General features: G+C 39.0%; 4 protein-coding genes across 7 annotated transcripts; 2 read left to right on the forward strand and 2 right to left on the reverse strand.

Annotated features, from left to right (window-relative positions):
* On the reverse strand, positions 363-3,792 carry LOC104769783 (cyclic nucleotide-gated ion channel 2). Its single transcript, XM_010494073.2, has 8 exons — positions 3,659-3,792; positions 2,726-3,371; positions 2,337-2,552; positions 1,919-2,238; positions 1,710-1,821; positions 1,380-1,616; positions 1,203-1,289; positions 363-1,022 (listed from the first exon to the last, which is right to left on the reverse strand). Exons 1-8 carry the CDS (start codon positions 3,685-3,687, stop codon positions 513-515), a joined length of 2,157 nt encoding a protein of 718 aa, XP_010492375.1. The 5' UTR covers positions 3,688-3,792; the 3' UTR covers positions 363-512.
* Positions 7,111-8,695, forward strand: LOC104769784. The gene has a single exon (XM_019242162.1). The coding sequence runs from the start codon at positions 7,203-7,205 to the stop codon at positions 8,637-8,639; it is 1,437 nt and encodes a 478-aa protein (XP_019097707.1). The 5' UTR covers positions 7,111-7,202; the 3' UTR covers positions 8,640-8,695.
* On the forward strand, positions 9,031-11,024 carry LOC104769787 (EID1-like F-box protein 1). 2 transcript variants are annotated; one of them, XM_010494082.2, is made up of 5 exons: positions 9,031-9,171; positions 9,265-9,326; positions 9,618-9,715; positions 9,836-10,657; positions 10,759-11,024. In XM_010494082.2, exons 4-5 carry the CDS (start codon positions 9,883-9,885, stop codon positions 10,878-10,880), a joined length of 897 nt encoding a protein of 298 aa, XP_010492384.1. In that variant the 5' UTR covers positions 9,031-9,171; positions 9,265-9,326; positions 9,618-9,715; positions 9,836-9,882; the 3' UTR covers positions 10,881-11,024. The 2 variants fall into 2 exon arrangements, with proteins under 2 accessions (XP_010492384.1, XP_010492383.1); XM_010494081.2 differs by lacking the exon at positions 9,618-9,715.
* On the reverse strand, positions 11,012-15,731 carry LOC104769786 (chaperone protein ClpB3, chloroplastic). 3 transcript variants are annotated; one of them, XM_019242373.1, is made up of 11 exons: positions 15,585-15,731; positions 15,255-15,488; positions 14,936-15,154; positions 14,608-14,845; positions 14,325-14,520; positions 14,175-14,229; positions 13,936-14,086; positions 13,537-13,845; positions 13,297-13,447; positions 11,804-12,842; positions 11,012-11,482 (listed from the first exon to the last, which is right to left on the reverse strand). In XM_019242373.1, exons 2-11 carry the CDS (start codon positions 15,483-15,485, stop codon positions 11,153-11,155), a joined length of 2,919 nt encoding a protein of 972 aa, XP_019097918.1. In that variant the 5' UTR covers positions 15,486-15,488; positions 15,585-15,731; the 3' UTR covers positions 11,012-11,152. The 3 variants fall into 3 exon arrangements, with proteins under 3 accessions (XP_019097918.1, XP_010492380.1, XP_010492382.1); XM_010494078.2 differs by having other exon boundaries at positions 15,255-15,731; XM_010494080.2 differs by having other exon boundaries at positions 11,804-12,764; positions 13,219-13,447; positions 15,255-15,731.

The raw sequence follows: 15,771 nt of genomic DNA on the forward strand, positions 1-15,771 counted from the left end.
AATTTTTTTTTTTTTTTTTTTTTGGCTAAACTTGTATCACCGATGAATCAGAGAGCGAAACAGTTGGGACTTGGGACTTATCAATTGAAACTATAAAATAAATAAATAAATATTGAAAAATCAAAATTCACGAGAAACCATGGCGAGAGATTTGGAAGAAATTTTCTGGGAGTAGGTTTTTTCTTTTGGAGTCTCTGAATGAGCTTTGGGCAAGTCCTGAACTTGACAAAAAGTCTATATATCGATATACGTAACGTCGTACTTCTTTAACGGCGTCGTTCTTTTAATACTATACCTTTTTTTCTTTTAGCTCAATCAAGGAATATTTTTTTACAAGTTTCTTTCCATATTACTAATCATCATCTATAAGGTAAGATAACCATAAGCTTTTATGGAAGAAAACTCAAAATGCGGTACATAAACATCATCTCAAGAACAAATTTTAAAGAAAATAATTATAGGACATAAATTATTTGAACCAATAAATTTTGGAACCTTTTTTTTAATTTATTTTATTCGAGATGATCATGAGGTCGGATGGACATGAACATTGCGGCATACTGAAGTAATCTTCGTTCACTGTTACCTTCAACGCTATTCTCCGAAACAGGACTCATCGAACCGTTTCCACCTCCGTCACGGGTTCTTTTCCTGTACCGGCGCCACGCCATCTGAATATTCACGGCTGCCCACGTCCTCCAGTTTGACGAATAGTATCTTGTCGTCTGCTTAAGCCGCTCGTTCGCAAACTTGTAACGGAAATGATCGGTTATGTACTTAAGATCATTGGATCCTAGGGAGAATGCCTCGATGTTGTCGAGGCAGACAAATGTTGCCGAGGAAGGCGGAAGACGGTCAGTAAATGGACGGCGTAGGCACCAAGAGAGTAGCTCGTCTCCTAAGTAACCCCCTGGTTCGAGCATACTTGTTGCTACTACCCCTTTGCTTAGGCTCTGGATACGTTTTGCTCGCCCACGCATGATGAATATCATTCTCTGTACAGGATCTCCTTCACGGATGATCTGTGACAATCACAAATAACCTCATCAGATTTTACAAACTGAAGACACTAATAAGAAAAACCAAAACGTTGGCTCTTATGATGTGTGTGCTTAGTGTAAGGAGTGGAAACTATAATTCTTAAACCGACACTGAAGCAAAAGATTGGAAAATTAAGTTTTGAGAAATGATGGGTCAGGTACCTTTTCGTCTTTAGAGAAGACACGAGGCTTTGCGCGATCGCAAATGTTGTCGAGGATCAAATCATCCATGCCCCTGAACAATGGCACCTGCAAAAGATCAAACATGTCCGAGACTTAACAGGTATTGCTTTCAACAAGTCTTAACAAGGTTGCGTGTATTGTCCCCTTTTCAAGTACCTTGTTAATGAGATCAAAGCAAAGATATTGTTTGATATCTCTTCGAAGACCTGGAGGCAAATCTTGTATAAGTTCTAGCTCATCTTCTCCACCCAAGGCATTCCATCTCTGCCGCTCAAATCGCCTAACTCTCTGTCTTAACCGGGAAGGTAACTGCCTACGTTTCATCCACCATTCCATATCCCTACACCGTATCTGCATTTTCCTTTTTTTTGCCATTACTGCATGCAAAAACACCTTCAAAGGAAAGTAAAAAGCTTGTTAAAAATCTTCGGCCGATTCCATCAAAACACAATATCATAAAGAAAGACTTATTCTTGCATAGTTTACCTGAATGTTTCCGATCAATAGCGTGAAGAGTAATAACCCGCTAAGAACCATAACTATACTGAAAACAACTTCGAGCCAGTTGCTTGTGGGCTCAAGATCATTCGCGAATGTGCTGTAAAACGCGACACCCAATCCAGGATCAGTATGACAATCAGAGAATATTTAAAAATCCAAGATGTAAACCTTAAACTTTGAAACCAAGCAATTACCTGAGAGTCATTAGGCCCCAGAAGATAGGGTAGAGGATCTTAACCGCAAGAGAGTTGCTGGAGATGACTGGAAGTGCCCAACGGTAGATACCATATCGGAATGGCCCGTCAGAGTCTAAGCACATAGGCTTATTGACCACACTGGTAAGGTTTCCAGATACGCATGGATATCCAAATGTGCTTGTTGGTGACACAAATTGGTAACAGACCTCTTCTTTGCAAGCCAGACTCAGATTGCATTTCCCGGCTCTCATGCATTGCTCTCTTATGCAAGAAGCAACACGCTGTATTGCGAGAACATACCAGCATCCCCCAGCAACCTGAAACCACCAGAATGTCCATTACAAAAACCAACTTTTTAAGTGTATTGTTGCAGCACATTAATATATTCAGACGGATCTAGCTTGAGAGGACTCACGTGCGAAGCGATGAAATATGCGATGAGATTAAGAGCAAAACCCCACCAAATAGTCCCAAAGATGTAGCCAGTGACTTTTTGCATCCTTCTCATCAAACAAATGCAGTGATAAATCTTGGGGAGGAATTGGAACAAGAATATTAGCAGAAGAATCGTCATTATCAACTTCACCTTCTCTTCCCTTATCAGTTTCGGCACAACTAACCAAAACACAGCCTACAAAACAAATAGACACACAAAGTTCAAATTTGCATCTCATATGAGGATTCATCAACAAGGTAACACTTTCAAATGATTCATGGAGGTCTTTCTTGAAACAAATAAGAGGTTAAGTGTTATTTTCATAATATTTGGAAGGTTTCGTGGAAAAGTCGTCGGGGGGTTTAAACCTGAGGCACAGGGAGGATGACAATAACATCAAACCAGAAGCCAGTGAGGGAGCGTGCATAGTGAGACGCGATGGCGCGTGGATCCCAAACGAGCTTGCCACAACCAACGACAAGCGACTCTCTCGAGACGTAAGCCAGTCTGAATTGAAGCCACACGTGCCAAAGATGAACAGCGTCGAGAAACGTGCGGAGCACCGTGACCACCGCGGCGAACGCGCCGTCCATGTAAAGACACGCCGGTCCGGTGGTTCGACCAATAGAGAGCGCGTAGAAGAAGAGGGGATCCACCGCTAAAGCCATCCCACGAGCTAGAAGCAACGCGCGGTTCCATCTCTGCACGCGCTTGCTCCTGGGATCGAGAACTTCGCCAAACGGACCATTGAGACGTCTGACGCGAGCTCGGACGGAGGATCCTTCCTGGATCGGAACTAGAGAAGAGCCAGCTGAGGCACGCCACTCCGGCGCGTGAGCTTGATCGCAGCTAGTTGAATGGAAAGCTGGGACACCTACTTGAGTACAAGCGTAACACTCGACGGAGCTTAAAACCGGCGTTTCATCGCTGCCGCTGCTGGTCGAGTATCCGCCGTTGTTTTCCTCAATTCCAGTCGTTTGTCGACGGAATTTCTCGGAAAACAATCCAATCCACCTGAAATTTTCAAATTGTTAACTCGGATTTAGCATATACTCAAAGCGATTATGTTGAATTGCATGGTGACCTTGTTCGCTATAGAACAGTTCAAAAACGAGTCCATTTTTTTTTTTTCCGGGAAAGCTGTTTCTCGGAGAAAGATGATAATTCTCAGAGAAAAAGCTTGTAACCGTCGAGTTAACGAAAGACATTTTTAAAATTCTCTGAGCGTACAACAAGCCATTACTGAAGGATTACAAGCTAAGGTATAAATTGAATTTGGAGATTGTATAGATATAAATTACCTGAAGATGAAGTTGGGGTGAGAGGGCATGATTGAAATAGAGGAACCACCATGGGAGAGGGAAAGAAGATTTTGCAGGGGGAGTGATTGGGAGAGAGAAGGAGATTTGTATAGGCGAAGGCAACAAGGAGTGTGTGTGATACGTACGTCTCTAGCTACTCTCTCTCTCTAGTAGGGTTCGGTTTACCGGTTTGAAAAGTAAACCGAAGATTGGGTTTAAATCGGATACTGAACCGGGGATTGACGGCCCACATTAACAAACAAAACCATCGAGAGCAAATTGGATTCCGTACAGATCATGACGAGAACAACGTTACGGGCCTACTGATGTGGACCAATTTCGATTATTATTATTATAAGAGTTAGTATTTTGATATAATGATTAATAAGATGAAAGCCTAATCACGTAATTAGGCATTTGTTGGTTACATACAGATACTGAGATACATCCAGTTAATAATACTATACTATTTAATTTCATCATCATAGACTGTCGATAATTTTTGCAATTTTTAGTATTACTTGCAGTTGCTTTCTTAGGTTAATAGTAGAATATACTTAAAAATGCACCTTTGCTTGCCCGTGGTAATATATTATAAGTACAGACGTACGAGGCTGACAGTGAAGTTTCCAAAACTTAACAGTCGTACTAATAACAAATCCATATCATGCATAATAATTCGAGTTACGACGACACCAATAATATCAACGGACCACACCATGCACACATTTGTATCGAACACTATTGACCATGTCTTTTTGTTTGTTTTGTTTATTGGGTTGGATAAAATTCAGTGTTCAAATATTAAATATGAAAGGATTGGTTCTCCTGCTACCTCCCGCAAAATGTTGTGTTTGCTTGTGATAGTGGTTGCTAGCGATTGGTACCAATCACACGAACCATTTCCAATCGCTTTCAACCGCTTGAAACCACTGAATTCCAAAAGCTGCTTCTCGCAAGTGTTTGCGGTTGGAATTTAAAAATAAAATTTCAATAATACTAAAATAAATTTTCTTATATCTTCTACCTAACCATCATTATACTTGTTAAGGATGAGAGAAAATGAAGTTCAAATATGATTAAAGAGATTAAAAAATAAACAATTACAAGAAAAATAAGATTCCAATTTAAAAAAAAAAACAGGAAAACTTGATGTAAAGTTAAATGGCATATCACACATAAGTTCAAAAAAATCTATATAAATATAACATTTCATCAAAAGTTAAAAAAATTAAGACTATTTGTGAAACAAATCACCAGTGATTTTTCTCAACTCTGGCTTGATCATTCATACTGATGCAATTGCAGCTCCACAGAACTGCATTACAAAAATCATTATATGAAAGTCAAGAAAACTAAAAATATGTCTCTTCCAAACATCAAGTACATTGGTCTTTCATAATTAATTTACTTTGGTCTTGTGATTCAATGTGAGGAACTTATTGAGTGTGTGAGATTTAATATAGAAGATCTACGGTTTAAAACATATGTTTTGTCATTTATTACATTACTTGATTAAATTTTTAGTGAAAATTCAAATGCATAACATAATAAGTATTTCAATATGAAATTTATTTATTTTTTGAATAATTATTTTAGTATTTTTAATGATTTAATTATAAATCAAGTTTTAATAAAGGTTTTGGTATTTTAAAACATTTATATAATTATATATTATATTTATTATGTTTTAACCGTTATTGCACCCGCTGGTCAGCCAGTCGTAAAACTCCTGCAAACACACTCATTTTAAAACGCTAAACCAATTATTTAAAATGATTAATAATGTTTGAAACTGAAATCGCCCGCTTCCACAATTTACCGCAATCGTAACCGCAAACGCTGCGTTTGAACTAGTCAAACAAGACCGCGCAAATGAATAAATGGGGATGCATGGTAAAGGAATAATTTTGTTCAAACTCATATTTTATTTTGTTTTTGTGAGTTTTTATATGGCATGTAATGGAGGAATATCCACCAAATATATATTGCAAATACTTGTTTTTTATCTGACATCTTTTAAAATAAGGTACGTAACGTAACAATACATATTTTTCTCAAGAAAAAAAATATAGCGAAATATTGGAATATTGTTTCATTTTCTCTTATCGAGCAAAGTGGATAAAAACAAGAAGGCCATGTGCGAATAAGTCTGTTCAATGTGTTTATTCATTTATTTGATGTACTTGAGGCTTGTATGTATGCAAAAAAGCAAGGAGAAGAAGAAAAAAAAACCGTAGGGACCAAACAAAGTGGCACAGAAAATGGCAATTGGAACGTGACACTGATGGTATCTGGTTGGTCGACATTCCCCTTCTATAGACCCTCAATTATCAATAGAATAGTGAAAAAAAAAATAACGATTTTTTATTATTAACGTTGGCATATATCGGAGATTTTTGAAGACGACATGTATATATCTCTTTTGTTTTTTGAGTTCGACACGCCAAGATGATCTTTCTAGGCTATTTTTTTATATGTGGAACCAACTATTTCTACCCAAACCTGTTTTGAGAATGTTCCATTTTGTCTACATAATCCGGTTCTCTGATTGTAATAACCGATATACTTTTGGTTCATGTGTTTTGTTTGTTTGGTTTGGTTTTGGCATGATTAGTTTTCTTTGGCAAAATTCGATAAAAAGAAGAAAGAAAAAAACCAACAAAGAAAGAATCAAATCTAGTCAACGCTAGATGATTATATAGTCTTCTGGTTAGCAGAAGTAGGGCGAAGGGCCACGCAAGCCTACTACTAAATCTTGCCGATTAATGTGATTGTCACACACACACTATCTATATACCAACGTGCCAGTATGCCAGGGTAATCTTTTAAGAGTTTTTTTTGTTTTTCTGTCATTCTAAAATTTAGTTATAACGAATAACAAATAGAAGAAAATTTTTTTAAAAAAACGAACTTATCCAACGAATAAAACAATTTCTAAGAAAATATGCGAAAAATGAGGAGAGTACGTAGGAGAAGACTCTTTGGCCAGATCCCCAAATTGAAACCCAAAAAAAACAAAGTTATTCTCTCTTTCGTACGAAACAAGAAACCTTAGAGAAAACAATGAATGGTGTTTTTTACATCCTGAAACCTCTCTGCATTAACAATAAGGTGAGAGCTTTTTCTACTTTTACCTCAAATATTGTAAGAGCCTTTTTTTTCTTAAATCATTTTAGCAGATATGCTTTGGATTCAGCATGTAACAAATAGACATTCAAAGTTCCATGATTTGGTAAAATACAACAAAGTTAATTTTTCCTATGGAGATGATGATGGTTGATGGCTTTTAGGTTCTTGTTTAGGTTGCTTTAATCTGAAATGGGTTTGAATGGTTTGATATCAACATTATTCGTAATTAGAGCTAAGATTGTATCCTTCTTTCATTTCAGGTCGAGGATCTTCTCTAGCCTCTACATCAAAAAAGGTTAGATAGTCCTATGATTTTTATAAATAAAACATTCTCCTTTTTTATTCTTTGTTCTTAACATTTGTAGTTTAAAGAATCTATCCTTGAATTCTCTCTATCTAAGCTGATTGATTGATGGCTGAGGGGACCGTACGTTTGCCTAATTCACCGGATGTAAACAGATCATGGAGAAGGATTTCTACTGGAAAACTGAGTTTTTTATACAGTGAAGAGAAAGTTCTTCCTAACTATCTCAGATCACCGACTGGTTCTTGTCATGATGCCTGCAAATACGGAAGGAAACATGAGTCTCAAGACAAGCCAAGAGTTTTTTCATCACCTCTCAAAAGGGTTGTTGACAGAAGCTTTTCTGGAACTCTAAGCTTTGATTCACCACTGAGGAAGAAGGCATTGATGACCAAATCGGTGTTGAGTTCTTCTTTTGGTTCTGGAATATGTGATTTTGGTGGCTCTGATCATACTAAGAGCGAAGTTGGAAGCTTTTCTAGCAGAGTTTATGATGATGTCAATAAGAAGAATGATGCACATTCAACAAACGAAGAGGTGGCGTTAGGTAAGGGAAAGAACAAGAATAAGAAGAAGAAGACGGTCTTTGTGACTCGCAGAAGAGCTTTACTAAGATCTAAGGAGATGGTTGAACACAACAGGCGTGTCACTGCTTTGAAGCTGAAATCTGTTGCACAAACAGCAGCGATAGCTCTTCGGCGCAGTACTGTGAAGAGAAAGAAGATCAATGGAGGATCTAAAGCTGCAGAACCAAAGAAGGCAGTTGTGCCTTTTAGAGTCTCAGTAATGTCCTCAAAACGTTGTTCTCGTTGTTGCAAGACAAAGAAAGAGACTAGTAGCTTGAGAGTTCCTTTAGTGAAAACCAGGAAACGTGTGGATGAGAGTAAGTGTAAAGAGTTGGTTAAAGAGAAAACTCTCTATGTTATTAAGATGGAAACAGGGGATGAGATTGTTGAGACTGACCAGAACCAAAGGTGTGTTATTGATTCACCACCTACTGATGATCCAAAGAGCCAAGATGAAGCTGATGATGATGAATCTTCTCAAGTAGAGGAAGAAGACGAAGATGAGAGTATGATGTCTTTCTCTGAAACTAACAACACAACAAGGCAAGGAAAAAGCACAGCCCTCTCAGCAGAATCCGCTAAAGTGGAAAGATTGAAACTGAGAACCAAAAGAGGAAAGATTGTAGATTCCAGATCACAAGGCAACAACAGTCCAAGAAAGCTCAAGTTCAAGAGAGGAAAAGTCGTCACCGGAGCTGACACAAACTTAAAATCCGGTGGTAGGAGACGCTTAATAAAGACCAAAGGAACCATTTTGATCAGCAACGACAAGGAACAACAACAACAGAAACCGACAGTTGTTCTGAAACACCAAGACACAGAGAATAAGAGAGACTCAAGAGTGTTGTTGTACAACAATGTGATTGAGGAAACAGCTAATAAGCTTGCGCAGACTCGCAAGAGCAAAGTTAAGGCTTTAGTGGGTGCCTTTGAGTCTGTCATATCTCTCCAAGAAAAGACGTCTTCTCCAACAACATAAAACATCAAAGATGATAATACTATTCTCTCGACCCATATATATAATTCGTAATTGTTTCATGGTGTTTATGCATGTAATTGTATGTAAATGTAAACATAAGATTCTACAATTTGTGAGCGTTATTATATATATCTTAACAAAAACTAAAAGATGAAAAGGGTATGTTTTGAGATTTTGTAACTAATGGTTACAATCTGTGAGTATTATTAAAGTTTGGGAGTGCAAATGAAATATAAAAACCAGACCCCACGCTCACGCCGTCCTTTACAAACGCCATTGACCATCTAGATTCTTTAACATACGTGTCATATTTTAATTGGATATTGTGGTGTACTTATATCACAGGCTGTCACAGTACCATTCCTGGATTTAATTTAATTTTTCCTTTCGTTCCTCTCTGCTACTTGGATGGAGTAAAAAATAAAAATTAAAGCTTTGAGATTTCTTTCCTTTGCTTAATCGATATCTTTCCGAGAATTGGTCCCTTGTTTGTTTGCTTCTGGAATCTGGGTTTTGTTTCTGAGTTCTCGAGGTTCCTCATTCGTTGCTTCCTTTCATGAAAGTCTCTTCCTTTTTTCTGTATTTTGTTTGATGTTTTGAACATTGAAATGCCCTAATTTTGCAGGTTTCTGGTGAAGTAAAGACTTCATATGTTTGTTGAAGTGATTCTTCACAGTTTTTGTTCTGGTAAAGTTCCTCTCTTTTTAAAAACATCTTCGTAATATTTGTGTTTAATCATTTAGGGGACTAGAGAAATGAGTTTGAGGATTCGGACTAGCTAGATTTTTTAAATTTGGATGTGGTGGTCCTATAAGATAGATCTGAGTTACATTGTTTTTATCTGTTGCGCCTTGAAGTTTAAGGTCTTCGGCTAGTTTGACTCCATTTCTTATTGATGGTGATGTAGTAGGTAGGATTCGTGACTCCATTTCTGATACTTCTCTTCTTCTGTTTTCTATCATATTCGGATGTGAACAGACTTCATATTAAGGACCGTGAGACTCTCTGCTGTTTGTACATGTGTGTGTCAAGGGTCCCGTGAGAGTCTCCCGCAACCCTCTCTCTTCATTTTCTCTGTATGTTTTGGTTGTTGTCTTGACACTGTCAATTACTTGTCATTAGAAATTGTTTGCTATGGATCTCAAATGTATTGGAGTGGTTGGGGAACTAATGGATCTATATTTATCTCTTTGCAGTTGGAAGTTCTATGTGTTTTCCTTCTCTGATTGAAACGTAGAGAGAAATGATTTTACCAAAGCAGTACCGTTGCACACACTCCCCGACCTGCCAATGCACCAAAGGCCATTTAAACGAGGATGTCTTGTTATTAGTGTTCCAACATTTGAATTGGAATCCGAAATTAGTCGCAACATTTTCCTGTGTATGCAGATGGTTTGATGATTTCGCCAAACGGGTACTATGGAAAGAGTTTTGCAAGACCCGTGCCCCCAAAATGATGCTTGATTTGCAGTCTAGCGGTAGTCACTGTATTGACGGTAACTGGAGAGCCCTTGGGAAGCTTCTCATCTACTGCTCAGGATGTACACAAGGCGGTCTATTCAATAGCTCTGTTCAGATCCCTGGCCACTTTGTTTACAGAACCAGGTTCTCCAGAACATTGGGAAGAAGCCTGCTTCCGCCTCAATGTAGAACTGATGTACTCTATGTTTGTGATCCATGTGAGCATCTTGACCAAGGAGAAGAAGGCGACGTGGGTTTGTTCCGTGGGATTTTTAAGAATTTTCCAACGTCCAAAGTCCGGAAAGTGATCATTCACAAGGCGGTTCCTTTTCATCCATCCGAGGTTTGCCCGTACTGTAAAGCTAGGTTATGGAGCATGCTACAAGCTAAGATAATACCTCAGAGTGCCTGCATTCGTTTGGAAGCTTATGAAGACTGCATTGAGTATTTTGTTTGCCTTAATGGACACTTGCTTGGTATCTGCACTCTCGCTCCTTTGTCTGATTCAGAGGATGCAAATCCAAGCGAAGATGGCAATCATACAGAGAAGAAACAAGGTACTAAACAAATCCCACTCATGCCTGCAGAACTGTTTTTTTTTTTTTGGCTCGACAACAACAGCTAATTTTATTTTGTTTCCTGTTTTTGTGTTCTGCAGAAAATTACTTTCCTAAAGAAAACATATTGAAAAGGAGAAATTCTTTGTTGGGTGAACGTGAAATTGGACCTTCGCCTCAGAGACGACTGACCAATCCGAATCAATGTAACATTGATGTGTGAAACATCCTGTAAATTTGTTTACTTCTGCTAAATCTATTGCACCTGCAGAGATTCTTCATTCATCATATACAGTCAAATTATGATCAACAATTTCCATAATCTCTAGACCTTTGAGACATCAGTCAGTGGAATGACTTAGAAGCTTATGATTTTTATAAACTCACATTGAGATAATTATTATCAGTTTTTTTCCTGTGACAAGTAATAATGCACTAGAAGTTCTGTACTAAAAAAAGTCTTGAAACTTTTTCGGCTCCAAAAGGTTTCACTTTTTAACTACTCTGTTTTGAGAGAGCCTCTTCTTCTTGTTCAGCACCTGCTGCTTCTGACTCGATCTTCTTGAAAATGAGCTTTTGCTGAGGTAACTGGCCATTGGAGAAGGCTGTGACCTCGGTATCGATCAAAATGCCATCTTCCTCCTTGAAATCTCCTCTCAAGATACCTTTAGCGAGCTCGTTCTCAATGTTTTGCTGTATCACACGCTTAACAGGTCTAGCTCCATAGTTTGGATCATACCCGAGGCTTCCAAGAAGATCAACCGCTGCATCCGTAATGTTAATCTTCATTTTCCTGTCTGCAATTCGCTTCTGCACACGTGCCAGCTGTAGAAAGAAATATATTCAGTGAGGGTTTTGGATAACATAACTTTGTAATTCCTTGAAAAACAAACATCAACTTTGATCAAATCCATATTAATACAGTCTAATCTTTCTCAATTTTGTGAAGAGATAGCCAATAAGTAATCTTTCGAATGCAATTAGAATCAAACTATTCATCAACGAGCATCTGAAAGCAATATCTTCCAATCTAACTATCTAATTGACCTAATTCTAATTGCCTCCAAAAGTTACCTCCTTTGGGAGGCTCTAACACCGTCACCAGCATAATCAAATTTGCAATTTTTCCAAGAAAAGAAAACATACCTGTAACCGGACAATTCTGTTGATCTGCTCGCGGTCAAGAGGTTGGAAAACTATATACTCGTCAACCCTATTCATGAACTCAGGACGAAAGATTGATCTTGCAGCATTCATTACTCTCTCTTTAATCGTTTCATAAGCGAGTTCATTTGCATCATCATCCGTGTTGTTCAGAATAAACTGCGAACCAACATTCGAGGTCATAATAATAACAGTATTGGTGAAACTCACTGTACGTCCTTGAGAATCTGTGACTCGCCCATCGTCCAAGATTTGGAGAAAGACATTGAAGACATCTCCATGAGCTTTCTCAATCTCATCAAAGAGGATGACCGAGTAAGGCCTTCTTCTAACTGTTTCCGTTAACTGTCCGCCTTCTTCGTAACCAACATATCCAGGTGGAGCTCCAATGAGTCTAGACACAGCATGTTTCTCCATGTACTCACTCATGTCGATTCTCACTAAAGCTTCTTCTGTGTTGAACAAATAAGAAGCAAGTGTTTTGGCTAGTTCAGTTTTACCAACACCAGTTGGTCCCATAAACATGAAACTAGCTATTGGACGGCCTGGATCCGAAAGACCTGCTCTTGATCGTTGGATTGCTTCAGCTACCGCAGTCACTGCTGGATTTTGACCGATCACCCGTTTATGCAATTCTTCTTCCAGATGTAAAAGTTTATCTCTTTCGGACTGTTGAAGTTTTGAAACTGGGATTCCAGTCCATTTACTCACAATCTCGGCGATATCGCTACCCAAAACCTCTTCTCTAAACATAGATTTCCCGGAGCTTAAGTATTCGTCCAGCTCCTTCTCTGCACCGTTTAGCTGTCGCTGCAATGAGTTTAAGCTTCCGTATTTGAGCTCTGCTGCACGGTTTAGATCGTATTCACGTTCGGCTTGCTGGATCTCGAGGTTTACTCGATCAATCTCCTCTTTAATCGACTGAAGACGGGACATAACAGACCTCTCGTGCTCCCACTGTTCGGTTAACTCAGCTTGCTTCTCCTTTAGTAACACTAATTCTGTTTCGATTCGATTCAATCTCTCTCGGGAAGCTTTGTCTGTATCANGTCACTGCTGGATTTTGACCGATCACCCGTTTATGCAATTCTTCTTCCAGATGTAAAAGTTTATCTCTTTCGGACTGTTGAAGTTTTGAAACTGGGATTCCAGTCCATTTACTCACAATCTCGGCGATATCGCTACCCAAAACCTCTTCTCTAAACATAGATTTCCCGGAGCTTAAGTATTCGTCCAGCTCCTTCTCTGCACCGTTTAGCTGTCGCTGCAATGAGTTTAAGCTTCCGTATTTGAGCTCTGCTGCACGGTTTAGATCGTATTCACGTTCGGCTTGCTGGATCTCGAGGTTTACTCGATCAATCTCCTCTTTAATCGACTGAAGACGGGACATAACAGACCTCTCGTGCTCCCACTGTTCGGTTAACTCAGCTTGCTTCTCCTTTAGTAACACTAATTCTGTTTCGATTCGATTCAATCTCTCTCGGGAAGCTTTGTCTGTATCATTAGTGAGCGAAAGCCTCTCCATTTCAAGCTTTATCACCGCACGGTCAAGCTCGTCAAGAGCTGTCGGTTTTGAAGTGATTTCCATTTTCAGTTTGGCTGCCGCTTCATCAACCAAGTCAATTGCTAGAACACCAAAATGCCAAATCAGTTAGTAACACTCTCTATTAAATGAAGAAGATAATAAGATCATATGGTGATAGCAAAGTATCAACCTTTATCGGGTAGAAACCGGCCACTGATGTAACGGTCTGAGAGGATAGCAGCTTCCACTAGAGCGCTATCGGAGATACGAACTCCATGATGAAGTTCATACCTTTCCCGCAAACCACGGAGGATTGAAACCGTGTCTTCAACAGTAGGTTGATCGACATAAACCTGTTGAAACCTACGTTCCAAGGCAGGATCTTTCTCTATGTATTTCCTATATTCATCAAGTGTTGTTGCACCGATACAACGTAACTCGCCTCGACCTAGCATCGGTTTCAGAAGATTACCAGCATCCATTGCCCCACTAGTCGCACCTGAAAGAAAAAGAATCAAATTTCCTTTACAAATCATTGCAAGGAAAAAGTTTTTAACTGTTTACAATACAATCAAAAGATGTTGCATACCTGCTCCAACAACTGTATGGATCTCATCGATAAACAAAATGATTTGGCCTTCTGAGTCTGTGACTTCCTTAAGTACAGCCTTTAATCTATCTTCGAATTCTCCCCGGTACTTCGCTCCAGCAATGAGAGCACCCATATCCAGTGATATTAACTAAAAAGAAACCAAAAGAATGATTATATCGGTTGTTGTCCAAATTGTTAAAACAGAAAAATAAGCAGTTTGATAAGTACTTGAATACCTTTCTGTTCATCAATGCTTGAGGTACATCTCCTTGCACAATTCTCTGAGCAAGTCTGTTTTAGAAGTGGGGATGTAATCTCTTAGCATTACAACTTTACAATAAACGAATGTGTAAGCTTTTAAAATTTTTATGTTTTGATAAACTTACCCTTCTGAAATAGCGGTTTTACCAACACCTGGTTCACCGATCAACACAGGGTTGTTCTTTGTTCTCCTCGAAAGAATCTGAATGCATCTACGGATCTCGTCATCTCTACCAATCACAGGATCGAGTTTTCCTTCTCTCGCCATTGCTGTCAAATCTTTCCCATACTTCTCCAATGCCTCATACTTGCCTTCCGGATCTGTCAAACATGGTCATTAACTCTCTCTCATCAACTACATATGCAATCGAACTATTAACTATCAAAAGCTCAAATGTGGTTACAAACCTTGGTCAATAACTGATTGTTTCCCTCTGATAGATTCAATAGCAGATTTCAAGCTCTTCGCTGAAATCTGAAAATCCTTAAACAACTGTTTCCCAAACCGCTTATCATCAGCAAAAGCAAGAACCAAATGCTCAACTGACACATAAGAGTCTCCTAAATCTTTCTTAAACTGTCTTGCTCTCTGGAACAGACCTTCCAAATCACGCCCCAACATCGAACCAGCAGCATCTCCATACACCTGAAGTCAAAAACAAAACTCTCATTAGCCTCCAAACAAACAATAACCACAAATTTTTCAATCCTTAAAAGAAGACACTCAACTCATTACCTTTGGTTGGCGTTGAATGAACTTGTCTGTCGCTTCTAGAACCTTTGTGTTATCCACACCGATCTTAGAGAAAATCCTGCGAGCTAAACCATTCTTCTGCTCCAGAAGAGCTTTCATTAGATGCTCTGTCTCCACAATCTGTTGCTTATTCTCTTTAGCAACATCTGGCGACGAAACTATCGATTGCCACGCCATTTCTGTGAACTCTTGCTGTGTAAGCTATACAAAGCAAACAACATCGAACCCAATTTAGCAATCCAGTATAACGAATACTTAAAATTCCAGTACAACAATAAAAACCTAAAGTTTCAGACTTTACCCTTCCATTAGAAGAAGAAGAAGCATCACATCGGACAACGAAAGGCTGATGCTCAAGACGCCGCGTGAGCCTCGCGCTCTGCTTTAATTTAAGGGCTTTAAAAGAATTGGGCTTCGCCGGAAAAGCAACAGAAGGTTGAAGATGAGAAAACGAAGAAACCCTTCTCGTCTCCGTTCCAACGCCGATCACACCACTAAACGCCGCCGTAGCAGTCGTCTTAGCCGTCGCCATTAGCTCGGAGAATAAAAAAAAACGGCAAACAATTAATAAAGGAAGATAGAATACAACAGGTAGTTTAGCACAATTACGCCAAAACGGCGAGATGTTTACTTAAGAAATCAGCAAAAGATAACACTTTTTTTTGGCTTTCTCGTGTAGTTTCAGCGAGAACCAGGGAAAAAGGTGAAGCAGAAATAATATAGAAGTAGAAGAAGAAGGTGCTAAACGACGCCGGAGGCTTCGTGAACCCTCTCGGGATGAGGTGCCCAACTACGTACTTTAAACCTTATTCTGACAC

This window comes from Camelina sativa, chromosome 20, assembly GCF_000633955.1.
Source record: "Camelina sativa cultivar DH55 chromosome 20, Cs, whole genome shotgun sequence".
Taxonomy (NCBI): domain Eukaryota; kingdom Viridiplantae; phylum Streptophyta; class Magnoliopsida; order Brassicales; family Brassicaceae; genus Camelina; species Camelina sativa.

What these genes read in the sequence shown, in the direction of transcription:
- LOC104769783 (XM_010494073.2), bottom strand. Translation starts at nt 3,687, where the DNA reads ATGCCCTCTCACCCCAACTTCATCTTCAG. An exon ending in CACCCCAACTTCATCTTCAG is followed by an intron (nt 3,372 to 3,658) that starts GTAATTTATATC and finishes TGAAAATTTCAG; the next exon opens with GTGGATTGGATTGTTTTCCG. An exon ending in TCTTCTCTAAAGACGAAAAG is followed by an intron (nt 1,023 to 1,202) that starts GTACCTGACCCA and finishes TGATTGTCACAG; the next exon opens with ATCATCCGTGAAGGAGATCC.
- LOC104769784 (XM_019242162.1), top strand. Translation starts at nt 7,203, where the DNA reads ATGGCTGAGGGGACCGTACGTTTGCCTAATTCACCGGATGTAAACAGA.
- LOC104769787 (XM_010494082.2), top strand. Translation starts at nt 9,883, where the DNA reads ATGATTTTACCAAAGCAGTACCGTTGCACACACTCCCCGACCTGCCAA. An exon ending in TCATACAGAGAAGAAACAAG is followed by an intron (nt 10,658 to 10,758) that starts GTACTAAACAAA and finishes TGTGTTCTGCAG; the next exon opens with AAAATTACTTTCCTAAAGAA.
- LOC104769786 (XM_019242373.1), bottom strand. Translation starts at nt 15,485, where the DNA reads ATGGCGACGGCTAAGACGACTGCTACGGCGGCGTTTAGTGGTGTGATC. An exon ending in CCGGTTTCTACCCGATAAAG is followed by an intron (nt 13,448 to 13,536) that starts GTTGATACTTTG and finishes TTGGTGTTCTAG; the next exon opens with CAATTGACTTGGTTGATGAA. An exon ending in GACAAAGCTTCCCGAGAGAG is followed by an intron (nt 12,843 to 13,296) that starts ATTGAATCGAAT and finishes TTCCCGAGAGAG; the next exon opens with ATTGAATCGAATCGAAACAG.